This window comes from Carlito syrichta, unplaced genomic scaffold (assembly GCF_000164805.1).
Source record: "Carlito syrichta isolate Samal-C Ts95f unplaced genomic scaffold, Tarsius_syrichta-2.0.1 Scaffold288795, whole genome shotgun sequence".
In the NCBI taxonomy this organism is placed as follows: Eukaryota; Metazoa; Chordata; class Mammalia; order Primates; family Tarsiidae; genus Carlito; species Carlito syrichta.
In genome coordinates, this window is record NW_007232891.1 from 109,200 (window position 1) to 127,826 (window position 18,627).

The 18,627-nt window shown below is 33.9% G+C and overlaps 1 protein-coding gene across 1 annotated transcript in view; it reads right to left on the bottom strand.

Moving 5' to 3' along the window:
- Window positions 1-7,383: 7,383 nt before the first annotated feature.
- Window positions 7,384-18,627, bottom strand: part of PPP1R3A (protein phosphatase 1 regulatory subunit 3A) — a 43,526-nt gene continuing 32,282 nt past the window's right edge. Inside the window, exons 2-4 of the mRNA XM_008053877.1 lie at window positions 12,335-12,393; window positions 12,112-12,236; window positions 7,384-10,196 (exon numbers count right to left, since the gene is read on the bottom strand). Of these exons, the coding sequence (XP_008052068.1) occupies window positions 7,800-10,196; window positions 12,112-12,236; window positions 12,335-12,393 (2,581 nt within the window). The 3' untranslated portion in view covers window positions 7,384-7,799. The remainder of the gene's footprint in view (window positions 10,197-12,111; window positions 12,237-12,334; window positions 12,394-18,627) is intronic.

An 18,627-nucleotide genomic window follows, 5' to 3' on the forward strand; every position in this document is an offset into this window, starting at 1 on the left:
CAACAGTGAAGAGACAACCAGCAAGAAGAAAACATTTGCTAACAACTTGTCAAACAAAGAATTAATATCTAGAATATAAAGAAACTGAAACAACTCAACAGTAAAAAAACAATAAAAATCCAATTTTAAAATGAGCAAATAAGCTGAATAGACATCTCTCAAAAGAAAAATATAAATGGCCAATGGGTGTATTTTTTTAAAAAATATTCACCATCACTAATCAGGGAAATGCAAATAAAAACCACAATAAGACATGATTTCATCTCAGTTAGAATGGCTATTTGAAAAAAAACAAAAACAACAACAAACACTGGCAAGAATGTGTCAAAGGAAGAACGCTTGTTCACTGGTGGTGGGAATGTAAATTAGTACAGCCATTATGGAAAACTAAAAGTAGAACTACCAAAAGATCCAGCAATCCCATTACCGGATATTTATCCAAAGTAAATCAGTATGTCCAAGATCTATCCGAAATAAACCATGAACTGAACCATGCTTATTGCAGGACTATTCACAATAGCCAAGATATGAATCAGCCTACATGTTGAGTAACAGATGAATGGGTAAAGAAGATGTGATATGTACACACAATGGAATACTATTCACTTGCAAAAGGAATGAAATTCTGTCATTTGCAGCAATAAGACTGAGCTTGGAGGATGTTAGTTTAAGTGAAATAAGTCAGGCACAGAAAGACAAGTACCGTATATCTTCACTAATATGTGGTAGTTTAAAAGGTCGAGCTCATGGAAGTAGAAAATAGAATAGTGATTACTACAGGCTGAGAAGGGGATGGGACAGGTAGGAGTAGCCAGAGGTTGGTTAGCAAATGTAGTTACATCTAGATGGGAGGAATAAGTTATATTGTTCTATAGTATTAAGGGGGACTACAATTAACAAATATTTATTGTACATGTTTAAGTAGATAAAACAGCAAATTTGGAATGCTCTCAACACAAAGCAATGATAAATGTTTGAGGTGATGAATATGTTAATCACCCTAATTTGATAATTACACATTGTTTACATGTTTCAAAATATCAGACTGTACCCATAAATATGTACAATTATTATGTGTCAAAAATAATATTAAAAAATCTGAAATAAATGCAGAAGACATTTATAATATCTTTACTTCCTACTTTATTTTCCAACTTTCAAAGAGTAGAAATGTATTTAAAACATTTCCACTTATATCTTTGGAAGTAAAAATAAACAATCTCTTCTTTAATCTTTGTGTCCCTCTTTATGTAAGACTCAGAACCATTTCACTTAACATTCCACTTAAAATTTCTAAATTCACAGATAAATTTCATATACATCAATGAAAAGGACAATTAGATACATTCTAAAGATTTTCTTAATAATTGGGGAGTCATTTAATATGTAGAAACTAAATATAATCTTTTTATATTGTATATATGGTGATGATTTAAATGTATATTTTTATAAATGTTCCTAGCTAAAAAATAATTATAAATTCTAACATAAAATCCTCCTACATATAATTACTAGACACAGATTATGGGTTATTTAAGTGTTTACAAAAAGAATATCTATCCTCTTATAATGATTTTAAAGCAGCATCTCTCTTCTGTTTGACATTATGTTCTATGGAGTGCGTCTATATTTTAAATGTTTCCCTTGAGAACCAAGACAACCAATACTTGGTATTAATTAATTCTACCATATAATAGATATGTATCTGACTTTTGTTTAAGTCTTAAGAGACTAATTGCTGATAGTTTTAAGCTGTTATATGATATGTTACTATACTTCTATACTATATACTGCCTTCCTTTGGACCCTGCCTCAGAAAATAAGCATATCTTTGTGTTATCATTTTTATTTCATATCTAAATATAAGAGTAATCTCTTCAATAAAAGAGTAAACCTACACAAATTGCATGCATCACTTACGTGAGTATTAGATTATATTCACTACCATCACTGTCATTGTCATGCATTGAACAATAGAGTCAAATATGTGTGTGCTTATGAGTGTGTGTGTATGTGTACTCTCTTATATGTTAATTAAGCAAATGTTTTCTTTTAAAAAATCCACTGATTGTTTTCTTTGGTTGTTCTGTTTGCTTATCCTTAAAGTTGACATGCTGAACAGGTGTGAAATTGTAAGATCAGCCATTTTCAAAGGGCATGGCAGCAGTTGGGAAGATTGAGTTTCTTACACTTTATGCCTTGTGATGTTTGTTGGTTTTGAAGCTCCTGAGCTACTTTATCTGGAAAACATTTCTTGTTCTATTAATTTTCACCTTGGGAAGGGACGAAAAGTCACCTATCAGGTGCAATGTGCACAGGTGAACAGTGAGTACACTTAAAGCCCAGACTTCTTTGCTGTTATACAATCCAACCATGTTATGGAAATAAAGAAAAAATAAAATAAAAACTTTCACCTTAACCAGTGAATTAAAGTATGCATTACTATTCTTTTAATATATAATTGGTATATTATTTTCCATGAAATAGAATAAAGATAATATTTCATGTGCTAAAAAGAACTTAAAAATATAGAAAATCTATTTAACTTTTAAGAGAAATGGAGAGAGAGATGTTTCTCTCCTCCCCACATCCCAAATCCACAATATTATTCTATCTTGTTTCTCTATGTTATCTATGCCTTTTTCAACCTTGTCATTGGTAGTTTACTAAGACATCCTAGTTTTTATTGGCTTATATTTATTCATTTTAAAATCAGACCTCAGGAGTATCCTGATCAAATTTCAAGGACAATAAATGAATTGGACATCACTGCAATTCAATTATAACCACAAAGATTGACTGAGGACTCCTACAAACTAAATATTTCAGGGTTATGGGGGAAAGAGAAAACTTTTTGTCCCTGTTCTGAACAGACAGTCCTGCGAGAATTATTAGTCAAATGCCCAGTGCATGCAGGAAAAAGGTTAGTGCCATAAGAGGTATGAAAATGGAGAGATCTCACGGACTTAAATAGTAGCATACTTCAAAGGAATGAGGACTTGAACTATACATAACAAAACGTGCAGTATTGGATAGAAAGAAGAACAGAGATAACTAAGGGCATCCTCCTGATGGGGAGAGTAGCATCATGGAAGAACACACGAGCATGACATGTCCTGGGGACAATGTGATTTACTTGACTGATGGAGAGCTTGAGGCAGCCAGCAGTGGGAAATACAGCTAAATGATATGAGTGGAGTAATAAGAAAGAAGATGCACCAATTTGAAGCAAGACTAATAATTTAATTAAGCACTGAAATCTGCTAAAAATTAGAAGTTGGAGGCATCACAGTCAAATAAAAATAAATTCTCTAATCCAATAGTGATTTACCCATTCCTCTCTTCAGCTTATTACCATTAATCTAAAGAATAGGATGTATCCAGAAAAGACTTGGGGAATTTTTCATTAAATTTTCACATAATATATTGTTTCATACTTGAAAATGAAGGTAAAATATATGCATTTAACAAATATAGAAAAGATGCAAAACAAAAGTGCTATACTTTTAAAGAGTTGTTTGTTTAATAATGTTTTAACAGACTACAATAAAGACATTTCTTGTAAAACATTATTATTCAAATCTAGTTTCTAGAAAATATAATTCGTTGTTTAAAGAGGTTTGAGTAAAGCAAGAGAAATATATTGGATTAGTGATAAAATCTATTTTCCAAAGATTAGAAGTAAATTATGTTGCCATAATTTTTATTACAAATTATTCCTAAAAACAGAAAAGAATAAGCAAAGGAATTTAACCAAATAAATAAAAGTAATCTTTTTAAGTAGGAGTATAACTCTTCATATAGGAGTATAACTGCGGAGACCACTGAAGAATGTGGTGTGTCCTATTTCTTACATACCTTGTTGCAGAAACAATCGATTCTATTCTCAGTTTCTTTTTTTGTTTGTTTGTTTGTTTGTTTGGTTTTTTTTTTCAGTTGGAGTCTCACTCAGTCGCCCAGACTGGAGTGCAGTGGCCGCTCCCGGCCACCGCAGCCTCGACCTGCTGGGCTCCTGCGATCCTTCCGCCTCAGCCTTCTGAGTAGCCGGAATTACAGGCACGTGCTACCACGCCCGGCTAATTTTCTGATTTATTGTAGAGATGAGGTCTCGCCTGCCCAGGCGGGTCTCGAACCCGCGGGCTCAGGCAATCCACTCACCTCAGCCTCCCAAAGGCGCGGGATTACAGGCTGAGCCACCAAGCCCGGCTTATTCTCAGTTTCTTAGGAACTGGCTAAGACAAACTTAAAATAACAAAAGAAGATCCTATTGCATAGTTCAATGCCTATATGCATTCAATAAAAATTTGAAAAACAAAGTCCAAGATGATGATAGCTGAAATTAGTAGATGAACCTGCCTGCATCTTTGTTAGTTCTCATGCTAGTTTTTTGTTGTTGTTGTTTGTTTTAATTATTTTGCTCTGTTGGCTTTTTTAGTTCATATATATACAAAAACTGAACTGAGTGAAGGCAACAGGACTAGTGATATGAAATAATAGTAATGACTAGACAAAATATTATTAAAAACACACCATAAATACTATTTAGGAAAAATAAAATATTTCCTCATATTTGGTATGAATACTTTTTAAGTCTTCCTTTTAATCAGGAGACTGGTATAAGATGATAAATGAAAGATGATCTTGCTTGTCTAACAAAATGGTGATAGATGATACAAATATGGATATAGATAAAAATATCTATAAATATTCTTTTTTTTTTTTTGAGTTGGAGTCTCACTCTGTCATCCAGACCAAGTAGCTGGAACTACAGGCGCACGCTACCATGCCCGGCTAACTTTTTGATTTATTGTAGAGATGCGGTCTTGCCAAATTGCCCAGGCAGGTCTCAAACCCTCGGGCTCAGGCAATCCACTCACCTCAGCCTCTCAAAGGCACGGGATTACAGGCTGAGCCACCGAGCCCGACTACCTATAAATATTCTTTGAAATAACTCACTATGAAAATATTGAAACTCAGCAAGAAACAAGGCTGAGTTAACCCAAGGTTCTTCAGCGCTAAAAAGTGAATGTCATTTTGTGGGTTCATTTCTTTTCATGCTGAGAAATCAATTGAGATATTGATGGCTTCTACAGATGTGCTTTTTTAAAAGATAACTGTTTTTACTACCTACACTTGCTTGATTTACAAACAATTTTTAGAATTTTGCTTCTAATAGTCAGAAGCCCAGTAAGATAAAAAAAAATAGTGGATGTTACATCATATGTCTCACCCCACATATGTAGCAGATGTGCAATGCACCTCTCTTGGCCGACTGTTCTGCCACATCCTCATTTGGCCCATAAATAATACTTGGAGAGACACAGTATAAGCAGTTATGCCTATAAAGATTACCCTTGCCCTGATGATTCACAGCCAAATCTTTATTAACTAGGGGTTGCCAGTTCTCCCTGAGAACCACTTTTCTTGCTCTACATAGAGATGTGATCAAAACAAGGTGCAAAAATCCACCTCTTCACATAGCAATCGATTCACAAGCTCTTGTGATTTTATTTCAAGTTATTCATAAGTAATGTCAGGAAAAACATTTAAATAATCAATTATTTCTTTATTGCATGCAGAGATATACACAAATGAGTATTTCAAATCTTTTGAAACTTTTTTGTCACATTACAAATGTAAATAAGAAGGTTTGGTAAGTTAATGTTACCAAAAGTCATATAAAAGACATAAAAGAAGTTACATAAGTTACATTATTCTTTTAAGGGAATAAGTCCAGTTTGGGCACCTGTGTTCATAAAGCAATACAGTGTTCTTTACAATAATGAGATATGGCATATTGACTAAAACTCTTAAAGGTAGAATTTAAAAACCAAGCTGTTAAGAACTGAGAAAATGCTAACCTTAACTCCATTGTAATTTAGACCTGTCAACAAAATTATCAGGATAGTAATTTTAGAGATAATTTTTAGGTACTGCTTATAGTATTCCTCTTGTATTTAATGAAATTGTGCTTTCTCAAACAATCAAATATTTGCCCTAAGTTCTACTTCAGGATGTTTGTATTTGGTCAACTAAAAAGTTGAAGTCAAGAGTTCACTTTCAATGGGACTTGAAAGTAGTATGCAATTAGGGGATTTGGAAATAGTTGTGTACCTAATAAAAATTGAAGAAATCAGTTACTACCAGGTAGAAGTCAGCAGAAATATTTCATTCTTATTTTGTCTTCCCACAAATGCATATTTCTTAGCTGTGTGGGATGACATATACAATTTTTACTCATTGGATTTGTCTTTACAGATTAATTTTTCTCTCTGAAGATCAATGCTAGATAATCTCCCAATAGTTTCAGTGTTTGTCAGATTTGGTTTATGAATGCCCTCACTTTGTAGGTATAAAGAAGGTAGGTTTTATGGAAGAAGTTGCTATGGAAAAGGAATTATTCAAAGACGCTACCTCTGTGTGATTTTTTTTCCTTTTGTCACCAAGTCCTGTGCCTAGGACTAGCAATGTACAGTATCAGAGGAACAGAGCACAGAATTTTATATATAGTAATCATTCAATAATACTTGCTGAAATAAATTATATATGAATTCTTGCATTACTCCTACTTAACTAAAATGATTCGCTTCATTATTTTACACATTTAACTATAGATAAAAACAATAGGCAAAGTCACAGCTATTCTCAGTATTCATTTCTTCTTCAGTAGATTTCCACATAGATCTTCTTGCCTACTTAAAATTTTGAGTTGTCATCTATAAACTTGGTAGTCATATAATAAATATCACCAACGACTAGTTCTTTGTACTCTAAATGCATCTTGGGCAATAATTCATTATCTTATCATGAGAAAAGATCAAACATTGTTTGAAGACAAACACATAGAACAAATAATCCATTTGGAAATTTTATATTATCTTTTAATACCTTATGCTTTATAGGTACAAATTTATTCTGAAGCAATACTTGTGGAGCTTTTAATTTACATTTTCAACTCTGAAGAGTTGACATTGGAATAGTGCAGCTGTATTACAGCCTCCCTTTACAAGAGAAAAACACTGTTTAAAGACAGGCCACCCACAAAATTTTTTGGAATTGAAAGGTAATCTCCCAATTGTTATACTCTTTGTCAAATTTGGCTTATGAATGCCCTAACTTTGTAGTATTAAGACAGTATAAAGCGCGCGCGCGTGTGTGTGTGTGTGTGTGTGTGTGTGTGTCCACACATAAATTATTATTCAAGTGAACAGAATGTGTCTCTTTAGTACCAGTTTATGCATTTCAATATACATGGGTGTTTTCTTAAAAATATGAAATAAAAGTTGAAATATTTGATCTAGCAATATGTGCTGATAAATAATTCAGTGGTAAATGCACATTTCATGGTTAATACTAAAAGATCAACAAAAAAAAATTCTGCCATTGTCCATGTTTTATCTGTTTTTTAAAACCGTAGGGGGAAATATACTCTCAGGGAAGAAAAAAAAATGAAGCTTTACTGCAAAAGAAATGAGGACGAGAAATAGCACTTTAAGTAGTGAAGAGATGTGAAGCATTGCAACTTCATAGCCTGCTAAGGAGCAACAGCTGTACCTAATTTCAACTTGACGTGCTTCAGATCTCATATTCATATAGGTATTTAATGATCCAAACATAATGGTCCTATATAGAATAATTACTTATATGAAGGAGCAAACTTCATATGCATTCCTTTTTAAATGATCCTTCAAGAGAAAAACTGCACTGGATCTTTGAACAATGAATAGTCTCTTTCACCAATCCAAATGTTTGGGGCTAAATAGCTTATCTGTTAGGAGAGAATAATAATAGTGCTGAGGTTACTTCTTTTTGACGGACTCTTTTTGTCTACCCCCTTCCCAAGACAGCCAGTACAAAGACAAAAGGTAGAACGCCAAGCCAACCATTAAGTCGTAATAGTAGATAGTTACAAGAAATATCAGAAACAAAAGGAAATAGGGTGTTTTTGAGTTGGCATACTTTGAAAATAAAGATTCATTGCTTTGAGCTTGACTTTCCTGGACAGGGAGACTGGCAGAAGCAGAGTCCTCAGATTCCTTACCTTCTGAAGAGCATAGCAATTGTCCAGAGTTTATTAATCCTTCACTTTCATGCTTAGCTTCTTCCAGGTTCTCAAAAGATTCACTGATTAAAACTGTTGGCCCTAGAGACTTTTCCCCACTGCATTCTCCTGACTGGAAAATCTGGCCTATACATCTTTCTTTCCTACTACCTGATGTCACTATGCCTGGACTTTTGGAAACTTCTTCAGGTTTAGATCCAGAATGAGGGTGCTTCTCAATACCCTGGATCTCTCTTGTTGGATTACAATTATTTTCTGATTTAGCAGCAATAGATTGGAGAGTCATGGTAGTAATTGTATTCTCCACAGCAATTGGCTGTTTATAAGATGACACTGAAGTTTTAGTACAGCGTTTGGAAATGTGAGAGCTATTCTGAGAAGCTCGATTAGTGTCTGAGTTAAAGGCAGAATGCACAATGGCATCTAAGTCCATTTTGTTTGATTCTGGAACCCGTTCACGATCTCTGTTTTCTGAAAATATTTTTTTGTCTGGTGGTAACATTCTCAAATGTAAATCCAGCTTTGAAGTTGCTTCATGATTTTCTGCAATATCCTGGGAGGATTCTTCTACAGATGTTATGTTTCCAATGCCATGTTTCTCCCTGTCATGTGTCTTCCCAGGGTTATACATAGACATGGTTTCTTTCTTCTCCATTTCATCTATACATATATTACAAATACCTAAACGTGATTCCTTTTCAAAATCATTGTCATAGATTACACCTACTGTGTCTCGTTGACAAAGGGTATAATATGAATCATCATTTCTCCCTTCATGTGGATCAAACGCTGTTTCCTTTACCTCGATGGGCCTGTCACTTCGTGCTGTCTCTTGAGGTAACTTAGCAATTATTGCTTTTTCTCTAGCAGACATGCTTTCTGGAGTACTTTCTGATGTTGTCTTAATTATATAAGCTGTACCTGCCTCTGCTTTCTCGGTAATACCATGATCAGCTAAAGAAGACAGTTCAGAGCACACTGTTTCTTGGCAGGTAAACAATTCTGTAGTAGCTTTCAAACTCCTTGTATTATCTCTTTTTCCCCACATGTCTCCACAATCTGCTTTTCCTTTGATCTGCTCTGTTATATTTGTCTTACTCCTTCTTGCTTTTCCCTGACTTTCCAGAACATTCCAACTTAGTTTATGCTGTGGGTTCTTATCCTGATCATCAGGATTAACCCATCCTGATTTTTCTTCTTCAACTTGGAAAAGATAATCATTCCTCAAAACATTTCGATTTTTTGATGAACAAACTTGACTAGCTAACCCTCCTGAACTGATGCCTTCTCTAGTCAAATGATCACACTCTGGGGTTAATACAGCTTCTTCCCAACTTAAATTTGTCCTTGGCAAATGAGATGTATCTGCTGTGGGAACAACCCAGGTGGGAACTGTGGTGTCTTTGCTCAGCAGAGCAGTTAGGTCTCTGTTTCTATCTCCAATTCCTTCCATGCTTATTTCAGGGTGGCCCATCTTCCTTTCTTGGTCATGTAAGATTGATTGAAAATGTTTGCTTTGTTTTTCATTAGCATCTGCGTATATTCTTTGTTCCTTATCATCCTTACTGTTGCCATAATCTTCCTCAGATAATTCCTTTTTTGTTGATTCTTTGAAATGTGCAGATTCATCTGGATGGAAATCTCTTAAACGTTCCCAATCTTTTATTTCAGTTTTTTTAGCTCTTCCTTCATGTTTTTTATGAAGGTTGCCTGCCATTAGTTGATCTGAGGAGGAGCAAGATATTTGCACTCTGCCACTACCATTGCTTGGGTTAGCATTATCATCCGGGACTTCTTTGCTGCCAATGTGTAATTGCACTGATTCACCACTACTAGTTCCTCCCAAAGATGACTGGATTTCGTCCATATCTGAAGTAATTTTCTCTGAAGTTTGAAGACTATGATCATCTCTTAAGGAATATTTTTCACTGCAGTAAAAATCTCCCTTTAAGGAACTTTCTGCTGATGAACTTGGAGACAAAGACCTTTGGAACAAGTCAGTGCGTATTTCACCATGGATTTGCATCTTCTTTAACCCCTCTGCTGTATTTGGAAAATTGTCTGAATCTGTTGAAAATGTGTTCCTTTCATCTCTGGAAGCCGTACTTCTCATTCTTATTAAGTGTTGATTTATCTTATGGGATAAGAACAACAACAACAAAAATAATGACCATGTGCACTTTTTAAATCTACAAAGTGAATAAGATAGATTTTTATTAACTCAGCTAGTAATTATCTGGTAGATTTCTTTGACTTATTTCATTTGTGGATTTCGTACTAACTCTGGAAGCCGGATGTTTTGGGAGATCCTTGTAGGCTATGACTCGGGAATAAGATTAGTAAGAAAAGGGCCCCAAATTAATCACTCTCCTTCCCAGCTTCCAAATATCACATTGTATTATTCAACTATTCTCGCTTGTCATTGCACTTTCTCCTCACTTTGGATATACACATTGATAGCTCCATGCTAATCAATTAGAGAGCAGCTTCCTGGGTGCCCCTTGCTGCATTTACACTTGCTGTAGGTGCCCCCATTACAGTTTCTCTTATTAATATGTTTTCTGCAAAGCCTCTGCAAACTATTAATAGCAAAACGTCACTCAAAGAAAAGTGAGGGAGTTAATGTCTCTGCAAATTCTGTTTTAATGACCCTCTGCCAACTGGTACTCAAATGTATTTGAGCTCTTCAGTGATGCCAACTGTCAGGATTTAACAGTGAGATGCCTGTGTGTTTTTTTTTTCCTCCTCATAACTGACATTTGCATGATCTCAATAATTATATGCAAATCTTACGTTTTCCCCTTCTTCTCACATAAGGCTCATGTTACTTGTCAACTGCACAGCTGTCTTGTAAGCCAATGCCTGTGGGTTCCACAGATTTGGTTGTATTTCCATCTATTATAGAGTTTCATTGTTTTATGCATTAACGTCAGCATGGAGCAAATTAGCATCTAAATTACAGTTCCCTGTTCATTTATTGGACGTACAATCTCAGTAACTTCTAAACAAACTTTTACATTTGAGCCTGCTCATTGTAATGAGATGTATTGGTGAAGTATGTGATTTTTCAGGGCCCTTTCATTATATTCTGTGGTTTGAAAAAAAATGGCGATGTTAACTTTCAGCTGGTGAGAATTCTCACAATGGGTGACAACTTTGTAGTTTCTTAAAGTTGGAGCAAAGTAAATTGCATACTTTAGTGATGCAGTTCCTATATCACTACAGAAAGGGTGGAATATGTGGGGAAAGAGATGAGCTCTATTTCTTTTTTGTTTCAGCACTGACACTTGAAGAGGCAAATGTCATTTTAATCTTAGATGATTATGAATCCATGTATCCCAATGATATGAACTTCAACCAAATACAGTAAGGAATAAATTGCATTATGTGACTCGTTTACTCCCATTTCTTCCATTGTGATAAAAGTGCTATCTAAACCATCTCCCCACTTCCAAATAGGTTGAATACTCACCAAGTGTGAAATGTATGATAACAAATTTAATACTAAATTGTGTACTACTGAATTTGTTTCCTGCTTAAAAATTATGGCACAGGCTATTTTCTTCTCACTTGGTAATTTAACACTCTACAACGATATAGAACTTGGAGATTCTCACAAGGATGGAAGTAAAACAAAAAATCTACTAAATGCAAGAATCATATACTTGTAGAGTTGGACAGGACCCTAGCAATCACTGGTCCAGTCTTCTCATTTTACAGGCGAGTTTATGCTAAGTGTACACTTGTCACAAAGATTAGAAATGCACATCAGGATAGTACTACCTCTCCTATAATTCCAAACTATTACCCAGAGCCTCTGGTAAAGAGATAAGAAATAAATGTCATTAATTTACCACTGCATAGACCAGAAGCAATACACTGAAATCAAAGTGCCTTGTTGATCAAGCTAAAGATGCAAGGACAGAATAGGCTGTGCTTTCACATTTGCAAATTATATTAGTTGAAGCTATTGAAAGGCAGGCATTGCAGCATCTTTAAAGCATAAATGGATTCATCTTCCTCAATACCGTGGCAACCAGAACACTTACCATCAACTCTAATTCGTTTTCATTATGTTCATCATGTGCCCTGTTTACATCTTTTACATTTTGATTACTGGTTTCCAAGTCTTCCTTGTCCTCATGAGAACAAACGATTGTTGGAATATAAGTATCTGAAAAGTTAATAAAATTGTACCTATATAAAATTGTTTTAATTGTAGGCTTTAACAAAAGAGACAAATTCGCTTTAAAAATTATATAAAAATATTACCTGTCATCTTTGGATTCTCAAAGTTATTCTCTTCTGATGTTATTGCTGATTCTTCTTTACTGTTAAATTTAAAACAAAATGTTATGGATTTTTCTGGGGCTATATCTTCTAAGTATTTTTATATAGGAGGAAATTCAAAGCAAAAACAAGTCAAATAAACATTACATTATCTTTCATATGTTCTTGTATTACTTTGTATATTTTTAAATAAAATTGTTCTTTTAGAATGATGCAATTGCTGTAGAAATATTTAAAAATAATTCACACAATGACATATTTCTAAACCAGATTATGTTGCTCACATTAAAACTTATATAACTACAGTAAAAATACATGTAAATGTAGACTATTCCATCATTCATGAATTTAATGTTTGCAAGTAAGAACCGTTTTCTCTTGGTTTAAAAGATAAAGTTTTATGAACTGATAGTCCATTTGTGGTCATGGAAATTGTTTTTAATGTTTCCAATATTAATTTCTTATCTTCCATTTTACTTAAAATTCTTTCAGTTGAACTGATATAACATTAACTCTCTCTCCAGAAAAGAAGGAAAAACAGAAAACAAACAACAAAAAACAGCTAACTAAAAACAGAAAGACAGCTAAGTTTACACTCAGTTAAAAGACCTTCTATATGTATTGCCACAGTCAATTTTATAACCAAGACGTCATATAGCTTATATGCAAACATATACTTTCTTTCTTTAAGATGATTCAGGTGACATTCTCTTTTCTAGTGTACTCTTCATTTTGATTGAAACAGATAAATGCCATTTTCTTTCAAATGTAATCTATTTGTAGGTGTATTTGTGGAGTCATTAAAATTTAGATTTGTCCATAGACAGTCAGTAGGAAAAATATTGTTAGTCAAAAACCCCACTTTATGTATAGTTATGTCACAAGTCAATTTATCAGATATATTCCACCCACGATTCACATTTTCTTGTATTGTCTCAGCTGAATTTTCCTCTAGTGACTTTTCTCAATGACTTTTATGCAACAAAGGAAATCTGGAAAGTTGGCAGTGACTGATAAATTTGTGCAATAGGGTCTAGTCTTCATTGTCTAAGAAATTTTGATCCAAATCCCAGAAAGGCTAATTTTATTTCAACAAATCATGAGAAAACTAAAAATTATTCCATCCTGATTGTAAGAAGGTAATTCTGTTTTGTATGTATTTCTGATGCTTAATTTTAGCTTTACTAAAAACATTTGGCACCTTTGGTGGACTCATAAATGAAAATAATTATATGAATATAATTTCATTAAAAAATACAGTTTACATAATTGATACTGATGTAATATATAAATCGACATTTTTAAGAGGTCAAAAGCTATGAAAAGATTTATTTTTATGGATTCCAATGCAAGCTGACACACCTTTCTTTCGCCATGTACATAATATTTATGTGCTTAAAAATATATAAACAATTAAATAGCATTTAATTGTTTCTGTTTCTTCTGTATTCTCATAACAATACTGAAAATTGTAGAAGAGTAATAATTCATTGAAAATTTTTGTTTCACCTAGCCAAAATGCTATCAATCATTCTTCCAATTTTTGTCGAAAATACTTTAATTTTCAAAGAATAATTGAGTCAAAAGGACAAGAACCTGCTTTAACTCATTTTGGGAACAAATAATTAAGTACATTGTTATGTTTCTCTCCATAAAAATATGTAAATACAGAAATACACAGGACAAATTCTAGATTCAGGAATAAGTACAAAGAAGAAATATAGAAATAAATGTAATTTAAATATATTAAATACCTATATACAAAAACTAATAGAAAATTAGCAAAATTTTATAGAGAAAATAATAAAATTGTATCAAGAAATATAAGTAAGAACAAGAAAAATTGAGAAATATACTATGTTCATAGATAAGAAGAAAAAATATTATGAAGATATCAATTCTCTCACAAATCGATGTACAGATTAAATTCAATTCTAATCAAAACTCCAAAAACTCAGTTTTTCACAGGATCTGAAAATATGATTCTAAACAAAATAATAATAGACTGATGGTTTCTGAGAAACAGTAGGTAATAGAAAACTGCTTTACCTGATTTCAAATGTTCTTATGAAGATTTTGTTATTAAGATAGTATTATATTGGTAGAGGAACAGACTAATTAATGAGGCAAGATTGAGCACTTAGTAACAGAATCACATATATCTAGAATATATTTAACAAGCACAACATGTAAGACAACAGGAAAATAAGGTACTTTTCAGTAAATGGAGAAAGGGAAAATGGTGACCAGTTGGATTAAGATCTTAAATATTTTTTAAAAACCTTGAAATTATTTGTAGAAAACATATGTGAATATCTTTTAGACCTCAGAGTAGGAAATATCTTCTTAAATAAGAAAAATGAAAACATAGAATATTAAAAAATTTGTCAATTTAACTCTATTAAAATTTGAAAGTTTGTTGTACCCATTTACTAGATAAAATGTAAAAAGTCTATTATACCAAGTGGTAGTAATGGCTTGGAGTCACAGCCTTTCTTATATATTGCTGACAGGAGAATAAAGAGGTAAAACTATTTTGGAACACAATTTTACTGGCATCATCTCTTAAAACTTAACATTCACATAATCTATGACCACTACTTCTACTCTCAAGTATATACCCAAGAGTAACTGTTTCACATACTACCTAAGACACCTACAGGTGTTTAGTATTTTTCTGTTTGTAGTGGTATCATTATCAACTGAATAAATCTTGCAACAATGCAAGTTCCCATTAACAGAAGGGTAGGTAAAAAACTATGGAATATTACAAAAAGCGCTCAAAATAAATAAACCACAAAGGCATACAACATGGTTAAATCTTAACAATATAAAATATTAAATGAACAAGTCCAACATATTACATCAGAGAAAATTCTTTTTCTTAAGCAAAAACCTACCCAAATGACAAATGGATGACTGATCAATTAATAGATAAATTCATATAGATTAACACATACTTTTATAATAAAAAGTTTATAAAAAGAGCTTGATTTTCAAGATTATGATTGCATTAGGTGAGGCAAATTAGGGAGAAGGAATCAAGTTAGGGAGAAATGAAATGATTAGAAGTCAGTCCTTTTTTGGGTACTTATCACATTATTTAAAATATCTAAATAGTTCAATTCTAATTTCAGATAATTTATGAAGATACATGATTTGCCCTCTGGCCTAGATTAGAGGATGCCTATAAATAAAATCCCACTCTGAAATTCAAAGTATCAATCATAAAACCAAGTACATCCAAAGAGTTTATTTAAACAGCTTTAAAAAATTTGAAGGAAAAGATAAAGAACTTGGTGGTTGATGATGATAGGGCCCAGAACTAAAACAGTTGTTATATAAATAAAATGTATTTCTGAATATTTCTCACCCCCCTTTTATGTTCCTTGAGTACTTTTTGATTAGAGGAGTTTTTTATCCTTATCCCAGCAGCTAATACAGTTTCTGACGCATTACATTGGCATAAAAAGTGCTGTTGAATAAATGTACAGCATCCTATCTACTATCTAATTCTCTTCTCCTCTCTACCTCTTACCAACATTACTGTGACATTGTTCTTCTCTTCTTCTTTTGTTTTTGTTTGTTTGTTTGTTTGTTTGACTCGGAGTTTCACTCTGTCACCCAGACTGGAGTGCACTGTCACACTCATGGCCACACCAGCCTCGATCTGCTGGGATCCTTCTGCCTCAGCCTTCCAAGTAGCTGGAATTACAGGCATGCACTACCATGGCTGGCTGATTTTTGTTTTTATTGTAGAGATGAGGTCTTGCCAAGTTGCCCGGTCTGGTCTTGAACCCTCAGGCTCAGACAATCCACTTGCCTCGGCCTCCCAAAGTGCTGGGATTACAGGCTGAGCCACTGAGCCCGGCCACATTGTTCTCTTCTTCTTTCCTCATTTAAATTTAATTTCAGAAAAGGATCTAATGTTTTAAAACATGTATATTTTTGTATGTCTTCAAAGACTTAAAGTATCACCCCTTCCAAAGGGCAGGACAATGCTTTTGATTCTGGGGTCAATAATGAGCCAAAATTTAAACATAATTTTAAAATTCTTATAAATTTATAAATTAAGGAGTCAAAAAGTATTAATTTTGTGAAGCTGTAGTTCATTCCAGTGCACTTTATATAATATATTCACCTATATTATTTATGAGATGAGTTTTTCGTTCTTCTAATAAATATTTTTCAATACCCTGCCATGTGCCATGAATTATTATAAGTCCTGGGAAATAAAAGATAATCCCTAGTCTTTTACCTCAAGGAAAATATCATATAATGTTGGAAATAAACACATTAACAGGTACTCATAACTATTATACTAAGTGATAAATATTACAATAAATAATGGGATATGATAGATACTCTCTCAGAGATAAGAAAAGAAGACTAATATGAAGAGGAGACTGTTGGGGAATTGGGAAGTTTTTCTCAAAAAAAAGTAATATTCTGAGTTAGATTTTAGCGATAACTTGGAGTTTCCCAATTAAAGAAGAATGATATTATAGACAGAGGGAACAGCAGGTCGTCAAAGACGAGCATAAAAGAAAAGGTATATACAGAAACAGTGAGGTATTCAGAAGGTTGGACTCTGTTTAGGGAAAGAATGCCAAGGGGCAGAACTAGTGACAGTTTGATTCAGACTATAAATGGCTTAGTGTGCCAGGCAAAATGTAGTTGAATACTTCAGGTACTTTTTAAGCAGTGGAAGGGGGTGGGGTCAAATGGAAGAGAGACATGGTCAGATTGATGTTAAGGGGTATGTATCTAGAGAGAATGTAAAGGACAGCCTGAATAGGATGAGCCACCAAGGAGCAGGAAGACTAGTCACGAGGCTCCTGCAACATTTCAGGCACAAAATGATGAGGGTTAAAGATGATGGTAATGGTGAAAGAGGAGAAGACAATTTGAGTTATAATTTTTGATGTAACATCAGCATAATTTGATCAATTTCCTATATACAGATTTTTTAAAAATGCCTTTCTCCACCTAACTTTAGTGGCATTCTTGAGAATTAGAAATCTACAGGGTTGCCCCTTCCAGAACCTAAGCCACAGTCAGTTAAGTCTGATGGTTAATTGAGGGCTCCATCACTAAAAATCAGCAAGCTCTTGAATTAGTTTGCAGGCCAGTTCCTGATGTTTTCTGGGCTAGGTAGGTGACTGGCTTCTCAGTGCTCACGCAAACACCTTTTTCAGCCTTCCCCCCTAATCTCTGGTACACATGCTTAGACAGTGAACCAGAAAGTTATGTCTTGGTTCCTGATTTTTGTTCTAGCCCTCCACTGTGCAAAATAAAATGTTTCTCATCCACACTTTGTTCATCTAGGTCGACAGTATTCTAAGTAGTTCTTAAGAATCTTCATTTTTAAGTAGAACCTCTGGTAGGTGAGGTACACTAGTGCTTGTCTAACTACACGTATAACAAAAGGCTGCAGGCAGACACTCTAAGACTCCAGGAACATGGTGCAGGAAGTGCCTCTTTATGCCTCAGACTTTTCAGCAAGTCATATCCAATTATGTTGAGGGCAGCTGAAAACAATTGTGTATGTATCGCTTAGGTATCCAGAAACGAAGAAACACATTGCAGAACAGACCAATCATCCTTCATGCCACACAGAATAAAACAATAAAGGATTGTTGGAGTTGAAATTGAAAGGTATTATCAACCTACCTAATAAAATAAATAAGCAACAATAATTTATGCTTTTAAGTCAGTTAGTAATAATTCAAAATTGTGACTTTTACGCTCTACCTTTGAGCCCCATGTAACTTACAGGAAGTTTACTTTACTTTGTATGCCAAATTTCTTTCAGAGTTGCAAGGGATCCCACAGTCGTATAGTTCCATTCCGTCATTATATAGAGAATAAAGCAAAATACAAAAAACAAACAAACAAAAAAACCCTAAACCCAGTTAAACAATATGGCAGAAGTCACATAAGCTAACTAGTGGCAAAGCTATCACTAGATCCACGTTTCTTAGTCAAAATGCCAGTGTTCTTTCCATGAATAGTCAATCTATGGTAAAATAAATAAATAAAATATCTGCAAATCTCAATATTCTCTGTTATTTAACACTTACTAAGCCAATTACTCACCCCGTGCCTTAGACAAGATATTTAATGAACCTCTGTGCATTTTTTTTTTTTTTGAGTTGGAGTCTCACTCTGTCGCCCAGACTGGAGTGCAGTGGCCGCTCCCAGCCACCACAGCCTCGACCTGCTGGGCTCCAGCGATCCTTCCGCCTCAGCCTTACAAGTAGCCGGAATTACAG